The 18,091-nt window shown below is 44.3% G+C and overlaps 1 protein-coding gene across 6 annotated transcripts in view; it reads left to right on the forward strand.

Annotated features, from left to right (window-relative positions):
• The window catches only part of CCDC162 (uncharacterized), a 153,004-nt gene that overhangs the window by 108,115 nt on the left and 26,798 nt on the right, over nucleotides 1-18,091 (forward strand). For 3 of the 6 annotated variants that reach the window (XM_059732773.1, XM_059732782.1, XM_019499889.2), the window contains exons 32-39: nucleotides 1,198-1,293; nucleotides 1,704-1,856; nucleotides 2,851-3,083; nucleotides 5,824-5,962; nucleotides 6,396-6,516; nucleotides 15,545-15,654; nucleotides 17,523-17,672; nucleotides 17,757-17,810. In XM_059732773.1, the coding sequence (XP_059588756.1) occupies nucleotides 1,198-1,293; nucleotides 1,704-1,856; nucleotides 2,851-3,083; nucleotides 5,824-5,962; nucleotides 6,396-6,516; nucleotides 15,545-15,654; nucleotides 17,523-17,672; nucleotides 17,757-17,810 (1,056 nt within the window). The remainder of the gene's footprint in view (nucleotides 1-1,197; nucleotides 1,294-1,703; nucleotides 1,857-2,850; nucleotides 3,084-5,823; nucleotides 5,963-6,395; nucleotides 6,517-15,544; nucleotides 15,655-17,522; nucleotides 17,673-17,756; nucleotides 17,811-18,091) is intronic. The other 3 variants (XM_059732784.1, XM_059732776.1, XM_059732771.1) reach the window with 2 other exon arrangements.

Here is an 18,091-nt window from a genome sequence, read left to right on the forward strand (position 1 = left end):
CCTGTGACTACAGTCAATTGTGCTTTGTGACTTGGGGACCCAGAAAATCTTCTAATCGGCACAGATTCTTTAAAAGTAGCCATTTCTCTGTATTGTCATATCTCTGGCTGCCGAAATAGAGGACTGTTCCCAACAGTAGATATCGGGCCATTTTGACTATTTGAATTGTAGTGACAGGGCTTCTTTTCTGTCATGAGTTGTCTTTTCTTTCCTTTCAGTCATGAGTTGTTGAATGCATTGTATACCCAAGGCTTTTCATCACTTGTTGACTGCCCCTGTTGTTTGACCTGACTGATCTTTGTTTGTTGCTGATTTGTTATTTGTTTCAGAGTGCCCCTGCTGACTGTCTGCTCACTTCAAAATTCCTCCTTTTGCTAACACTGGCATAGGTCTGCCAGGGTCTCTGTGATGAGAGCACTAGGGTGTGGGTCATAGCAGTGGTCACAGCATCTTAACCACAGTGTCACATAGACCTGCTCTGAGTCAGGTTACACAGTATGCTGCCAACTTATTCATACAAACCCTCTCAGTGGGATGACAAATGTTGTAAAATGTAAAAGGAAAAAAAAAGTTAGCCCTAGGCACTGGTATAAGGCCCACTGAAGTTTAGTCTTTTTCAGCTGAATTCTTAGGCTCCCAGACACAAAGGTTAATAGATGTCTCTAGATATTAGGTCTTAATTTTCCTCTGCTCATTCAATTACACCCTGCTGGATGACCCTAAGCTATTGCTTTCACACGTGTTGCTTCTCAGTATGTAGAAAACTGCAATTTTCTGTAATCACTAACTCCCTCTTAAATAATATTTTACTCTCCTTCAGAATCGATGTAGTAGGGCATCTCTTGCATCTCCTCAGTGTTTAGATGTGTTGGTGCTTATGTTAGTTCCTCTTCCCTTATGGCAATACTGTACTGAAACACTGTCCATCTTCGGTGGGGGTATGGTCCTCACGCTTCCCAGTATTCTTAGCACACGTGTACTGTGGAAAGTAAGATTTCTCTTTGCTGCATAAGCACAGCATCATTTGGGTATGATACCTGAACACTTTAATCCAATGTATTTCATGCCTCCAAAATAACGGGCGAGAGGGGAGGGAGACCTTTTAACATAAGCTCTCAACTTTCTTCCTGTCCTTAGCTTAAATGAGTTCCCTTTAGATTTGTTTAACATTATCTTTCTACTGATGAATATATTTAGGCGCTGATGCTGTTTCCTTGGAGAGCATTACTAGCGGATGGAGGACCATTTCCAGTCACTATCAGCAACCTAATTCCCATAAATTATTACATGCAGGTATGGTGAGTGTTACAAATTGTACGTCTGAAAGTTACTCCAGAGGTGTTGTGATAAGATAGAAATAACACACTGCATTAAAACAGAGCTACACTTGAATAACAGCGCTATTTTCTGAAAAATAAACCCAGAAACCAAAATTATTTTACCATTCACATCTCATTTGAATTTTGTTTTGCTTAGATAATTAAACTGGACTCACTTCTATATATTTTTTGGCTGTCAGGCATCTCCCACAACGTCTTTTCATGAGTTTTTTAGGTCCACTATGCCACAAGCTTCTAGTGGAAGTCATTTGGTTGTATATAGTGCACAATCTTAGGTGTACTACCAGTAACTTTGTTTTGTAGTTGCTTACTGAGATCTGTCCAGATAATCTAGGATATTGCAAAAGGTGTCTATCTCTCTAGCTGTGCCTATGCAGACTAAGCAATGATGATCGAAAAATTGCTCATGGAGAGCTGGTTGGGATTCATTTTCTAATAGAGGATATACTGGAGACCAGCTGTGATGTTGTTATGGAAGATGATGCTGAACAACAAACTTTAGCCAAGAAAAAACAGGTACTTCTGGCCAATTTGTTCATTCAGGGCTATATAGGTTTCATGCAAAACTCCCTTTGACTTCCGCTCCTGAGACTTGTTGAATGTAATTTATGGGTTTTGGCCCCGTGTAATTTATGCTAGAATAAACTAGTTCATTCCTGACTCCATGATAAGTTCTTTCAGTTTATTTCAAAGGAACTTTTGAATGCTCCTGAGCAGAAAGACATAATAACAGGCTCCTTCACAGGGGCTACTGCTAACCACCAGCTGTTGCTACTTGCTATTTCTAGAAACAAGGATGGGGAGGGAGGACAGAGTATCACTTGACTTCCTCCAACTGTGCCACAGAGGACTAGAAGGGAAACACCTTGCTGTACTTTTAACAAGAGCTTCTAAGTGGAGGGAGGAAAGGAATGGGTTGACCATCCTCCAACAACAAGAGCTGTATGATTAAGATCGTACTTCCAAAAACATTTGTACTGTGGTATCAATGTAGTGAAGGGTCACTGGGTGCAGTTAAGTCTTTCCAGAATCTACACAAAGGTTTGGTTCAGGGGATGCACAGTGGTTCAAGACATTTCTGATAGGAAGTAGATAAACCTACCAATCTGTCAGCATGTAAATGAGTAGTGATAGCATCCCTGGAGGCTGTTGGGAGGTGCAGGTGTCAAGAAATGAGCCAAGAACACAACGTTTATTTATTTTGGGGTGTTTTTCCTTCAGAAACTGAACTGAGTTTGATTTCTATAAAGGCACTTTTGTCAGAGATTCACAGGGAACTTTTATTGAGGTGAAAGACTCAGGAGGGATTTATCTTCTAGGTAACTTATTTCAGGCTACTCTGTTGTATATCAGTATTCATGGGAATGAAATAATAGCTAGCATTTTGCAGGACACTTCTGTACTGTGTTCTTTTCACTCAGTCTCTAACAAATATATAGTGGCTTGTCTTTTTCTATTAAATGAATGCAATGCCTAATTGTAACAAAATGTTTTCCCATAATAATTTAAGCAGAATTTGGCAGAAATAGTTGAATCAAATGCCAGCCTATCAAAGAGTCGTGGAAAGACGTCCAAAGCTCTGTGGAGGCAACATAATCCGCTTACTTCCTGCACTTTGATGAGATCTTTTTTGATAATATGGAAGCAGTTGTCAGTATTGAAGGCAGAATGGGGCAGACTTAAACTGAAAGTTGAGGATATCAATACAGTTCCTCTTTACAGACAGTTTTCTGAACTATTCTGGTAAGTTTCGTTCTGATTTAAAGTATCCTAAACTGGACTGATTGTAAAGATTAAATACAAGAAGTTTTTCTACTATTTTTCACACTGAAGTCTTATTTTCTTCCCATTTAATTTGATCCTTCTAAGTTCTGCCTTTCCTTTGTTTGGCCCAATACTGACCATATTTTAAATATGAATTTATCCTGTTTTTACCTGATTTTTTTTTTTTTTTTTTTTTGCAAGTTATGTTTTCCAAACACATGCCTGTATCTTTCAATGGATGTTAACAATTCTACATGTCACTTTCTGGTCAACCAGTCTAAATCTCTCATAAAATGTCAGTCTCTGTAACTAACTGAGCCTATTTTAGTTGCACAATAACATGGTGTCACTGAATACCTGCTGTTCCCATGCCACATATGTTGCTATTTCTTGGCACCCTAGAGAGGCATAACAGAGCATCCCTGCACCTTAGGCAGCAGCAGGTGGTGGTTGTGGTGCTGTGGCACCAATGGCAGCAGTGTGTGCAGTTTTGCACAAACATACATATGCACCTCTCCCCCCACAAAAGGCAGCACCAGGGTCTCCTGCTCCAATTGCCCCCGTTCAGTTACACTACGGATGGCCAATATAAATGTGTTATAAAAACAAGGAGTTAAAGACTTGCTGTTATCTGTAATGACTCCATGCAGAGGTATAGTAGAACCTCAGTAGATTTCAGGGTTAGGTTCCATAGCCCTCGTGAAGGCTGGACTAGTCAGGGGTCACATCCAGTTGCAGCAAACAGCTGTGAGAGACTGTGAAGGCACTCCAGATGTTTTCTCTGGCTGTTATTTCAAAGGGCGCTGTTTCTCTAGTCAACTTTGTGGGATTGCTGATGAGCTCCAGCTGAGTGGGGGAGCAGCTTTTGAAGTAAAAGCCACAGCAAAGCAGCTGAGCCACTCATCCTTAATTCAGCAACCCACTGTGAATTAAACAGGTTGCAAACCATCCAGATATGAGCACTGCTATTTTATACCCATGTGCAAGAAGGGCTATCAATATGCACCTAAGAACTCGAGGGGCATCTGAGCAAGGCAGCCTGCAGATTTTCTTTGGTGCCCAGTCTTGGCTTTGTGTAGTGGAGAAGAAAGTCGGGGCAGGGCTCTCCAGGAGCTAATTGCAGCAGTCTGGTTCTGTACCTGGTCCATTGCTGACCTCAGTGGTTTAGAGCAGCCTGGGAATTACTCCAACCGGTGCCAGCTGGTAGAGGCTCTCAAGCCACCATCTGCTATCTGAGGATAGCTAACATGCAGTAGTGATCTGGTCATGCTCCCTTTGGTCCTGGCACTCACAGAGGAGCAGAGTGGCAAAGGGATCCTCCTTGGAGGCTGAATGCTAGCTGAAGACTTCTCAATGCCAGGGGAGTTCTCAGCAGGCCAAATCTGTCCCTTTGCAGTGCCAGAATTCCAGTGATGGGGCCAGAGAAGGTAGTGTCACCTAGAGAGATGGAGTGAAGGTGTTGGCTGCGGGAAAGGAGCTTCTCTTTATTTCTTATGAAGGGGGAAAAAGAAACTTGGAGGACTCAAGTCCTACCTGCAGAAACAAGTCCTACTTGCAGAACCTGCCCCATGTGCTGATTTTGTTAGGTCTGCACACTCCCTGCACCTGGGATCTCTTCCCCTGTAGTACTTACCAACTCTGCAGGGGGAGACAACTTCTAGTTTCAGGAGCATGTAAAACACTCTTGCGCCTGCAGCATCATGCAAGAAGAGCACCGACTCTTCATACTAAATGTGTGGCAAGACATGTTTCCAGGCATCTGGGCAGCCCGAGATGGTAGGAGTACTGAGTAAACTCTTTTTTCCTGCTCTGTCTCTGCTGCTCTGGAACCACTTTAATTTATGCCAGCTGCTAAGGGGACATTTGATAGGCATTTGTCATGGGGATATAGCCAAGTCCCCCTTGCCCCAGCTCCATTCCCTATCTTAGAGCTCAGGCATTATTTTGTGTAGCAACTTCTTTACCAGCTGTGCTACCAAAGGCTTTGCAACTGCTGGGACAGTCAAGCCAGGCTGGCTTCTTCCAGGCTCCTCTGCAGGATCTGGGTGCTTGTATTTCTGTGAAAAGAAAGACTAGTAAAATACAGATGCTCCACTGCCACCACTCACCAGGGAAAGTTTCCTACTCCCCTCTAGGGAGCTGGGTTTCTGGGTACCACGAATACGTGTCTAACACCATTGCTGGTTCCCAGTGCAAAGCAGTCCAAGATGTAAAAGTTAGGTGGTCTCTCCATGCCACCTTATGCTATTGCCTCTTGTCAATAGCACTTCTAGTTGTTTTGAGGCATAAAGTTCCTTCTTAATATTCAGGTTGGCAACAGTTGCTGCAGCCAGAGCTGCTTTATTTCTGCTTAGCAGACATAAATGGATGAGGGAGTATATGGCACTGAATATTTTAATCTAGCTGTTGGGAAGAAAGTCTCTACTTCATTCCTGGCTCCATGTCTCCCTGCTCCATACATGGCACTGGGAATTTAAAACAGCTATGGAAAGAGAAGGAGAGTAATCTGTGGTGTTCAGTATCTCATGATCAGCACAAACAGAAAATCATATTCTGCAAGCAGGTTGTCCCAAGAGAATGAAGGCTGGGAGTGCAGTGTCCCATCCATGGGGTAGGGAGGGGTTGGGAGAATGTAAAGACCTGAGATCAAGAAAAACAGAATGTGCTGAAAATACAGTTGGGAGACAATTGTGTAATATCTATGTCTGGGTTTCTTCAGCACTGACATCCTACATCCTGCTATGAAAACCATAGCGAGGCAAATGGACATAGAAGATGAGTTTGAAGAACTTGTTATAAGCTCACAATCCATACTCCCCCCAAAAGGAGCATCAGAAATTGAAATCAAAATGTGCCAGGTAAAGGAGAATTACTATAAGGTTGTGGGGAGGCAGAGGAAGGGTTACATTTTTTCTGCTGAGAATTTATGTGGAGCTGTGTTGAACCATTAAAACTATTTGGGACCTAGATAGTCACATGCCGGGCTAGTCCAAAGAAACACCGCCCTCCTACAATGCGTTTTACTGGGACCCCTAGTGCAAGGTCCAAGGATCAGTGTGCAGGAGGCTATATTAATTGTAGAGGTCAAGAGATACCCCAAAGTAGTCATGGCAACTTGGATTCCAAGTAACTTCTCTAAATGAACTTTATCTTAGTTTGTGTTCCTACATCCTATATTATTCTTTAGAAGAGAATTGGCTATTTTTTAAACTGACAGGTAACAAGGCAGAGCAAATGGTGCGTCACCAATAAGAGATTTAACATGAACAAAGTTATTCTACACAATTCTAGCTTCAAAAGCTGCTGGAGAGTTTAGAAATCCATATGATCCATGATGTCCAAAGGAAAATTAACCAAGAGATGACTCTAGTTACATCTGAAAGAGCCAGAGAAGAAAGTGGCCTCCCTACAGGTAAGGAGCATTAAAATACAAAATGTTTTTTCTTGTCTCACCTCCTGCCACTTCTGCAGCATAACATAGAAGGCTCAATCCTGCACACTTTACCTAAGCTACCAATTTTCTGGATGGAACAAGCTTGTGGCCAACCTCTCATTGGGGAACATGCATTCCTGGGCATAAATAGAAGGCAGAATTCCAGCGTTTGATCCAGCCCTTTTGCATGATATTAAAGTTTGTACGGGTCTTCTCTGCTTCCATATGCACCCATTCAGGAACCAGGAACAAGCTAGCCTCTTGCAATAAAATTATTGCAACCACAGAAAACTCTAGGTTTTATAAAACCCCAGTCCTGTATGTGAAAACTCAGCAAACTCATATTTCCATCGCATGATAACTGGAGTGTCAAGCACCTAACCCACATAATGCACTTATCCTATCTCCCCAGCTTGACATGCTTCCACATTTAAGTTTTACCTTTCTAGAACAGGTTTCTAACCAAAATTTTTGCAAGGAAAATCCATGCAGAAGTTAACTGTTCATCAGCACTAAACCAGTTGAGACTTCACTTCTTGGGTTTGCAGACAGCTTGAAATAGATTTTAAGCTCCTACCACACATTTCACTTTGTCATAACCCAGTGAGTTTGGTGCCTCGGCACTATGGAATTTTCTTGACATACGAGAGCCTCTTGCACAGCGAGGGTTTTTTCTGCATGAAGAACCCGCATGCAGGAGGGAGTTCCCACCACTTTTGCAGCTGCTTTTGCAGGATGCATTTTCTCTTTGCAGCACGGAGGTGCATGGTGCAAAGAGTTCCCGCCATTCGGATGCAAATTTGTGCCCCGCAATTGGCTAGTGCTAAATTATTCAGACGTGGCAGTCGGTAATTGGCTTGCTGGCCGTTTAAAAACTAGCGCGACTTCCGCCCAAGTCGAAGAACTTTGAGCACGCTGCAGAGTGCCTCTTAGAGATCTGACTTGCGGCTAGCTGATCGATAGACTGATCACCTATCGATCCTTCTTTCCGTCGCCGAACGCAGTCCCAGACGTACCCTTTTCCCGCCGGTTTGAATTACGGACGAGTTTACTGGCATTGGCCTCGCCAGCTGGAGTAACTCACATTGTTGTCCAGACGACCAAACCATTTCCGTCGCAGCCACCCGCGACGTAAGTAAAGTTTTTTGCAACCATTAAGCTTGTCAGCCTCTCCGTTCACCAGCCTGCCCTGACAAACGGGTAAATTCTGAATCACCTTGAGTCGGTTCAGCCCGGCCAAGACATGGCGACGAGGATGGGATCGGGATCACTGCAGCACATGCCTATGGGATCAAAGGGCACGGTGATGGAGAAGAACTTAATTGGGTGCTGCCCCTGGCGCACCGGGAACCGCCACGTAGAGAATGCTAACGATCTATGGGCGCATATCGCTTACCACCAGGCGGTAGAAGGGGAGGAGAGAAGTATTGATGGTTACTTCTCCGTAAAAAGAGAAGAGACCGTAATAAAAGAACGGAGAACAAAACTATCCCTAGGGGAGTTCGGATGCATAATGGGGAGCGACCGGGTTTACCATCGGCCCCCGGAAGAAACATCAACAATATCCCTAGCCGGGGTGAAAGCGCAGAAGGCAGAAAAGCTGACCCCTGCTCAGGAGTTCGCCCAATGCACCCGATACTTTAAGGAGGGGGGGGGAACCCACCCCCGCAGACTGGTTCAACTGTCCGGGTTTGGTGCCTGAGTCGCGGGGCCATGAGCTCCTCGTTTGGCTGCGGGAGGATTTAGAAACTAAGGGCCGTCACAAGCCGAAGTGGGGTCTAATTAAATGGAAAAAGGGAAAGATGATCGATGTGCTGTTCCATGCAGTAACGGGCCTATTGAGGGAATACGTAAATCTGGAGGCTCAGATGTATACTGCGGGTAAAGAATTGCTGGAGCAGACAGCAAAGGGCTCTGGAGCAGCGTTTCTTAACAGTGCCGGCCGTATGATGCTGCTAGCAGAAAATGGTGGCGAAAGAAGCCCGAGCTACCCGGGGAACCCGGAAAGGAGGGGTGGAGTTCTGGAAGACCCGGCAGGGATTCCCTTGGTGACTCCACCTCCTGAGGTGACGTCATTCCCTGCAACCACGCCTCTTTACCACAGGGAGGGGGCAATGGGAGGAGGGATGTACCCAATGCTCCCAGACGCAGAATTTAACCCTCTCTCTGCTGCAGCTTACCCGATAGCAGTGACAAAGCATGTTGAGGATGAAGAAGGTACCATGCGTACCACCACTATCCCTCGTACACGCACCAGACCAGAGATTCAAGAGCTTTGCAAAGACTCTAAAATCAGGCCGGAAGAAACCTTGGCCATGTGGTTAGGAAGACTGATAGTAGAATTTGGATCCGACACTCTAGATAAAGAATAAGCGAGTGCCCTGACACGACAAGCAGCATGGAGCGGAGGATGCACTACTGATTTGAATGTGGTCACGGATAGTGCCCACTGGCCTATCCTGCTCCCGGCACTTGTGGTAGGACAGGTGACCCACAAATTTCACACCTGCCACAAGGGTTGCCTGAAGAAGGCTACAGCAGAACAACTTCTCCTGGCTATAGTTGGAGTGTCGTATCTCTCATGGAGCCCGAGAACAAATCCAATGGGACTAACAGCAGTCCAGCGTAAAGAGAGATGGGCTCATCATCACTTATCGGATCCCGGGGCAATTCCAACGCCCTTGGAAGCTATAGATGCCTGCGTGGAGGTGTATGGAGGAGCGAATGCTGTTACACTCCGACTCTTCTTGAACCCGATAGCAGGACAACCAGCGGGAAGTCTTTTAGGCCATCTCCCACGATTGCAGGCACTTATGAAGCAAGGTGAGGAAGCTTCTAATGACATAAGGGATCGACCTTCAGCGTACCTGGCTGCAACATTGAGGCCTAGGCGTTCAGGGTATACCCCTCAGCGAGAGCCATGGGGGTTGCCTCCAAGGACCCCAAAAGAAAGAATCTCAAAGGAAAGAACACTGAAGGAAAGGACTGTGTTCGGATTTCTTCTTGCTCACTCCGGGCTAACAAAGGCTCAATTGAGACTTTTGAGAGACAAGGCCCAGACCAGTATGGCTGAAGCAATGGGATTTAAGTTTGAGGATCTGTCAAAAAATGAGTAATGGCTGTCGGCTCCGCCGGCGGCCTTCCTCAACTCAGACCTGATCCTACTGATTCTCGACCATATGCTGAACTTACTGTTTACAACCCTACCGATCCGGATGACAAACAACAGGTATCCTTCCTTCTTGACACTGGAGCTCAGACCAATGTGATTACCTCGATGATACCTCATCAAAAGACCACCAAGACGATCAAAGTACAAGGGCTTAATGCTATCGCTGTCACAACAAAGGTCAAGTTTCTGGGTTCAGGATCACCGATATCCCCTAGAAGCTGTTCTAGGGGGCATCAACATTTTAGGAATCCCGGGGATAAAGACGCTTGACCTCAGGGAACAAGTGCTACAGGCATTACCCGTAATTGTCCCAGAGCAGGACTGGCATCGACCAACGCTTTGTGACACTTCCACCTGGTGATATCGGCCAATCCCAACTAAAGATTCTCTGAAATGGTCACTTACTAACCTTCTGCAATGACTTGAGCAACGAGGCTGTATTAAGACCGTAACAGCCAGCACCTATCTATCATCAGGATGGGGAGTGGCGAAACCTGGGAAGCCTAATGAAGCTCGGTTGGTCGTGGACTATCGAGAAGTCAATAAAAGATGCCAAGTACTTCAACAACCTAATCCGTCTACTCTGCCACAGTGTATGTTTGAGATGGCACAGTTCCAGCAAAGTCCGTGGGTCGGAGTTACATTAGATCTGAAAAACATGTTCTTTTCTATCCCAATAACTGACCCGGAAGGAATACTGAATATGTGTATTGATGGCATCATGTACAGGTGGACAGTTTGTCCGCAAGGATATTGCAACGCTCCATCGTTAGCCACTGGTGCCATGAATAACACCCTGAAGAATTTTCGAGCCTTGCATTCTCTTCCCCCAGAAAAAGAATTAAAAATTTGGAGTTATGTTGATGATATTGCCATCATGGGTCGCAATAGCTCTGTAGTTGCCGGTAGTAAATCAACTGGTTGCTCACCTTCAAAGTGAGGGATGGACCATCAACGAGGAAAAGTCAAGCCTACATCCTGTAGATGACATTATGTTCCTTGGCACTCGATACACTGGTTCCATCCGCCACAGAGTTTCGCATGAGGGTCCTAACATCGATCCACTAAAAACATTCCACCCTGTCACTAAGAGGCATTTTCAACAGCTTTTGGGTCATTTAAATTGGTATCGACATTATATTGGACCTAGTGATCTGGCACTCCTTACTAAATTACAGCGACATTCGTGACAAGTCCCGAAAGTCCACGCCTTGGACGGAAAAGGATCAGCAGAATCTGCTTCGCCTGCTAACCACGGTTAAATGTACACAACTCCATGCCATCGATATGGGCAAGTCACTGACCATAACCCTTGGATTCACGACCAATCACATGTGGGCTGTCGTGCATAACCCCCGCGATGAGTTAGTATACACGGCCCACAAGACGCTTCAAGCGGCGCAACATCGATATGGAGCTATGGGAAAGATTCTCCTAGCCGAACAACTGGTGGAGCTGTTAGCAAGGGGGCATGGGACGTTACGCGCTCCTGGTGCCACATTGTTACCCTTGCTAGATGCGGGAAGAATCGACCCACATTTTCAAGGGGAGTCTAAGACCTGGAATACGCTAGTACTAACCCACCATTATAACTGGCATTGTTGGAGATTGGAAGACACGGTACCTGATCCAAGCCCAGAAGATGAGGAAAAGTTTCCTACGCTGTATGGAACTTCAGCCCCAGCGTGGATGGCCTCGGACGGAACTTCCCGACATGAAGGAGCCTATGGATACTACTGTAAAGCTTGTCATAAGGGAATTTTCCAAGCCGACCCAGATGATAATTCGTCCCAAAAATGTGAATTATTAGGATTCCTGAAGGTACTGGAACATTGTTTGATGTATCATAACGATACACTCCCAGTTCCGATCATCGCGATTGATTCGCAGTATATCTACAAAATTCTTACGGGCACAGCTTTTCCCACCAAGAACTTGGATGATTGGCGAGACATCTGGAGGACGTTAACTAGATTTGTACGTCTTCCATTGATTAGGCACACTAAGTCCCATCGTTCAGATACTGATACAGTGCATGAGGTAATTGACAAGCTCTTGGAGGATCCACTCCGGACCGACATAGCTTTGCCTGTCACATCTACCACTGATCCTGAAGCAAATCCATTCCTCACGTGGCTTCACGAAAATTGGGGTCACCCGGGACCACGGGCTTGTCATCAACGTTGGTGCCGAACCATTACAGAACCGGCCTCATATGGAGCCAGGCGGGATTGGGAAAAGGTAGCTCAGGCCTGTGAAACGTGTGCTAAAGAAAAGTGTCATAAAACCAAGCATCAGATCGGAGCTTTCGATCCTTCTCAGTTTCAGGCAGGAAAAGTTTGGCAGGTAGATTTGCTGGGCCCCCTCCCAGGGTCTAAACCGCCAAATAAAGGACTAGTTGTGGTTGATTTGGGAACCAGACAGTTACAGGTTATTCCCTTACGAAAAAGCAATGCTACTGCTGTTATTACTGCCTTAACTGCTGTGTTTGCCACCTGGCAGCCTCCTCATGAAATTCAGTCTGATGGAGGACCTCCGTTCAACTCTAATGCTTTGGATAAGTTTGCTCGTCTTCACAATGTGGCATGGCATCTTCATCTGCCGTACCATCCGCAGTCCAACGGCGTTGTGGAGAGACACATAGGTTTATACAAGGAGCAGCTTCGCCTTAGAGGAGGAGGGATGTTTAAAAATTGGACTAAATTTAATCATGATGTCCTTATTTCACTAAACACTACTAAGCCGTTATGGGATGAAGCTAATGTCCAGAAACCCTCACCTTGGGAGCCCAAGTATCAACCTGACGAATTGGTGTGGATTTCAATACCTCACCCTCATCAGTCTCATCCACAAGTTCACAAAGGGACAGTTCAACAGCCGGGACAATATCCCAATACCTATTCTGTCCAACTGGAAGAGAAGCCTGATTGTCCCCCTATTATTGTTTATCACAACTGGATAACTCGCCGTTCCGATGTTCACCCAGTATCCTTACAGTGAAACCAATTATGATTCTTTCTCGTTGTGTTTTGTCTTATTTTGTTTTCTTCACAGGTTTAACCCCAGCAGAAGCAGTAATCCACAACCACCTGATTCCAGAAAGTGATGGTTGCGAGGGAGGCACTGAGACAACAAAAAAACCATCTACTCAGGACTTGTTATAGCATTATTTTATTTTGTTAAGTGTTGACTGACATTGTCTGTTATAGGAGAAGACGGACCGAAGCGGAATGTTCTCCAATCAGACGATGATCAGCAGTTGTTGTTATGTGTTCAAAGTTATTTGTGTGTGTGTGTGTGTGTGTATATTGGTTGCGAAGGCTTTGCCAAGTCAGTAAAATCCGTATAATGTGCTCGTGTGTCGAAAGTTCCAGTTGTGCCGTCGGCAAGGGGGCATGTCATAACCCAGTGAGTTTGGTGCCTCGGCACTATGGAATTTTCTTGACACACGAGAGCCTCTTGCACAGCGAGGGGTTTTTCTGCATGAAGAACCTGCGTGCAGGAGGGAGTTCCCGCCACTTTTGCAGCTGCTTTTGCAGGATGCATTTTCTCTTTGCAGCATGGAGGTGCACAGTGCAAAGAGTTCCCGCCATTCAGATGCAAATTCGTGCCCCGCAATTGGCTAGTGCTAAATTATTCACACGTGGCGGTCGGTAATTGGCTTGCTGGCCATTTAAAAACTAGCGCGACTTCCGCCCAAGTCGAAGAACTTTGAGCACGCTGCAGAGTGCCTCTTAGAGATCCGACTTGCAGCTAGCTGATCGATAGACTGATCACCTATCGATCCTTCTTCCCGTCGCCGAACGCAGTCCCAGACGTACCCTTTTCCCGCCGGCTTGAATTACGGACGAGTTTACTGGCATTGGCCTCGCCAGCTGGAGCAACTCACATTGTTGTCCAGACGACCGAACCGTTTCCGTCACAGCCACCCGCGACGTAAGTAAAGTTTTTTGCAACCATTAAGCCTTGTCAGCCTCTCTATTCACCAGCCCGCCCTGACGAACGGGTAAATTCTGAATCACCTCGAGTCGGTTCAGCCCAGCCGAGACACACTTAAGACATGATTAACCAGTTAATCACATCTTAAGTTCTAACCCAGACGCATGTTTAATCAATGGCATCATAAAACAAGGAATAAGCCACAAAGTTATTCCACAAAAAGGTGCAATAATTTTGTAGCTGGTTCCTGTGACTCCACTAACTAAACGTATGGCCAGGTGCACCTGTGTGGTTGCTAGCCCACAGCTGATGGAGCTTCCAGTCACAGGGGTACACCATATGCTCCCGTGACTGGAAGCCCTGTCAGCTGATCTGGGTTCTCAGCCTCAGGGGCCACCATGCACCCCTAAGGCATGGTGCACCCCTGCGGCTGGGAGTCCCATCAGCTGAGGGGTCTCCCAGATGAAGGAGTTTGCTACTTGTTGGTGCAAGTGGAGCCTGGGATCCTGGGACAATAAGGTATGATGGGATCAGATAACTCAATCCCACAATTATGCCTCCTGCCATGCATGCGTGGCCTGGCAGGAAGTGCGATTGTGTGGATCATGTATCAGATCCTATTGTGTCTTTACCTGCGTGTCTGTTAAGGGCCTAACAGACATGAAGTGCACCCACTTTTTTATTGGGGGTCATCACTTAAACCTAATGATGCTGCTTAAAGCCAAGATTTTAAAATAATTTAGGTGCATTACTCTGCTCTTAACTGGAACAGTTACCATCACAGCCTGTACAAGCCTAGTAACTGCATATGCTAATGGATGTACAAACAAAGGGTGAAAATAATGGCTCTATACAAGTATTTGGCACCATTCTTTTCCCCATCAAATGGTATTGCATACAGCAGTATTTTTTTTTTAACAAAAATAGTTACTACAAAAAAAGCTGTGCTCTGCCCACAATATTCGCACAGAGCTCCTTTATCAGTGGCTGGCCAGTTTTAAATAAGGCCCTAACTTAATCTATTTAAAGGAAGAAAGTCAAAGATTGTTGTAGGTGATATCTTTTATTGAACCAACTTCGTGATTGAGATAGACAAATTTTTAATGCAATACATCCTTCTTTAGGTGACCTGAAAAAGGCCTAGGTGCTGACCTGACTGACCAAAGTAGATACACACACACACACACACACACACATATATACATACATACATACATACATACATACAGGTATAGGTATAGCCCAAAGTTTCATGGGCCCAAGCTCATTTTATCAAATGCTGTAAAAGGATGTGCAGAAAACAGAGTGGAAGATGGAGAGAGAATTTTAATTTTTCTCCTTGTACTCTGCTTTCTGCATGTTCTTTCACAGCATCTGTTTAAGTGAGCTTCAGCACACACAAACGTGTGTGTGCACGCGCGTGTGTATCACAACATATACTTGGTTAGTCTATAAGGTTCAAATCTACCCTGCCTTCTATTTGACTTCAGACTAACAAGGCTAACTATGTCTATTTGAAAACATGTCTGAGTCTATCCCAGCCATTCAGTTGGTCCAGTAAAAATATCACCACAAAAATCCTTGACTTTCATGTATTTTCTGGACCATAACAGATGCAACTTTACTCAAACACTATTGAAAATAAAATATTTTGATTCTGCTAGCAGCTTGCATCTGGTGATTTTGCACCCTCCTCCTCTCACCACCTGCCAGTCTTACAATACATTTGTAGTAGTTCTTACTTTCAGCAATATACACTGTTCAAAAAACTAAAAAATCTTGAACCATAAAATGCAGTTGGAGTCATCTTACTGGGATTAGAGCAGGTACAGTGTTTTGTGATGCAGATACCTTCTGATGCATTGCTTTTGTTTTTGGTCTCCCCCACCCCTCCAGAGCTCTGGAAGCATCGTGTCATGCAGGAAAACTTCTCAGTTATAAGACCACAAATTGTTGAAACATTTGTTCAGAGGCTAATGGAAAATTCCCAAGAATCTGATGCAGAGGTGTGTATGCTGTGTTTCTAACCAAGCATAGCTAATCTGCTATTACAGCTTTATTACCTTACAGCTTGAAACGCCTTGTCAGTCAGTGACCCAAAAGAGAAGCATTATTTCATGAGTATATGGTCAGACATTGTTTTATAATATCAGTGCTGATAGTGAGCTGGTGTTTTATCATCCTTGACACCCTACCACTTTGTGATATGATCCTTGAGATCTTACCATCATGCTCAGGTGAGGGTGAGTTAATATTTTAGACCAGAGGTTTAGAAGCAATTCTAAAAAGCACAGGAGGTGATGCTGGGGATTCAAAACTGGAACTCTTCCTCCTGAGTCAACGTGAAACCAAATATCATAGCGTGATGTTAGGAAATACTGCACTGCTGGAAATGCCATCTTTCCAGTGTGAGAGAAAACAAATGACTTGACCCTTTTGATCATAAAAAAAAAAAATGGATATGACCTTTCAGAGAGTAGAGATGTTAAACCTAATATCCTAGCTGATTTACAAATTGGTGATTACATTTCTTCTACTGAAAATTCACTGCTCAATTTCAGTTGAAACACCTGTTCTTTGTTTCCTGCATGGTATAGTTGTCATTAGAATTGATCAAATTTTTGACCAGAACAGGTTTCCCATTGGAAACCAGAGTTTCATTGAAGTCAAAACATTTTTCCAGGAGCCAGTCTATTTCAGTGACATTTTAGATGGGACAGTCTAAATGAACTGAGTCACCTTTGTTTCACGTTAATAATAATAATAATGATGATGATGAAGCACCATGTTTCCATAAAGTGAAGATAATTGGCTTTATTTTAACTTCTATATCATATACACATAATATTAATGTTAATGGTATAGCTTACATGGTACTTGACCTTTAAAATGAAATATTTCAACCTTATTGTAGCAAAACATTTTGGAATTTAGATTTTGCATGAAATCCTGGAATTTTGACTTTTCATTCTGATTGAAAACTAATTAAGCATATGGTCAGCATTACCTGCAGAATGGGCATTTCGATGTCTGACCTGATCTTGGTATATGAAATTGCTGTTTATGTTTTACTTTGTCTCAGCTGGTCCGCAAAGAACATGACAGACCTCTTCTCAGCTAACTGGTAGAAGCTGGTATTTTTGGAGCTGACAGTCAGGGTTTCCGACTCTGGTTTTCTAGCTGTGTTTGTGTTTTTTACCTTGTAATGATTACTTTTGGGCAATGCAGGGATTTTTCACATAGTGTCACATAGTTTATCACTATCTACCCAAAGGTGAGGCAATTTACTGGTGAATGAAATTATCCTTGTATTTAGGTAACATTTGTGACTGGGATTTTTTTGACATGAAAGATTTTTTTCTAGACATACATTCTATCATCATGAAAGGTCAAGTTTTTCAGACCTGCCGCACTGTTTTCATTGAGATATGACTATATATTTAAACTAGCGACATGCCTCAGTTCTGTTTTTCATCCAAATTCTGAGTGATTTTAGGGGAGAAAAGGAAAAGCTTTTTTCCCTTCCCATCAAAACTTTCTGATCTGTAAGAACTGATGCATGTTCTGAGGGAACTTCACCTTTCTGGACTGTTCCTTCTCCCCTTTCAATGGCATATTGGAAAATAAAGGTTTCCTCTGGAGCATAGTATTTACAGGCAGAGGAACTAGTCTCCATATGAAACCCCATCCCTGGGGGTGGGCATTTTCTGAATGGCAGGCTGGAAGGTCAGGCCAAACTATGAATACCTTGGACCAGAGTTGTGAGGGACCAGGAAGAGAACAAGAAATACCTGTTAGTGTAGCAAGATGAATCTGAACATGACCAAAACCTAAGGTTTGGATTACCCATGAGAGTTTTTGTTTCTCTCTCCAGATTTCATTTACAAAAGATCATTTACAAAGCTGCCTCACTGCACTGGGCTGTGACATCATGGCCAGAGAACGCAGCAACTTTGAGACCTATTCCATGTTTTATGAAAACATCCTCCAGCAGCAGCACCGACTGCTCTACCAGAAAGAACAAGTATTCTTACCATCTTCACTCCCTGCAAGTGAGAATTTAGCTGCAAGAACATATTCACAACACATCTTTTGTGCTTTGTTTCAGGAACTATATGCAGTAGAAGAAGATGGAAAGCAAACTGAAGTCACCCTTAGTCAGGTTGGTGGTGGTGATTTATCCATTTTTTTTTTTTTTTTTTCAGTTGTGTTTGGAGGTCCTCTTCAGGTTCACAGCCCAGTTATACTGGGCACTCTATAGACACATCAAGGCAGGCTTTGTCCCAGAGGGCCTAACCAATTGCTTTGCCCTTCTTTATGGGCTTGTTGATACCAAGCATGATGATTTCCTACAGGCTGCCGCTATGGCACTTTGGGTTTTGATTTTGTCGGGCGCTGGTAACACCGCAGTTGGAATACTGCGTGCAGTTTTGGGCGCCGCAC

This window comes from Alligator mississippiensis, chromosome 1 (genome assembly GCF_030867095.1).
Source record: "Alligator mississippiensis isolate rAllMis1 chromosome 1, rAllMis1, whole genome shotgun sequence".
NCBI classification, from domain to species: domain Eukaryota; kingdom Metazoa; phylum Chordata; order Crocodylia; family Alligatoridae; genus Alligator; species Alligator mississippiensis.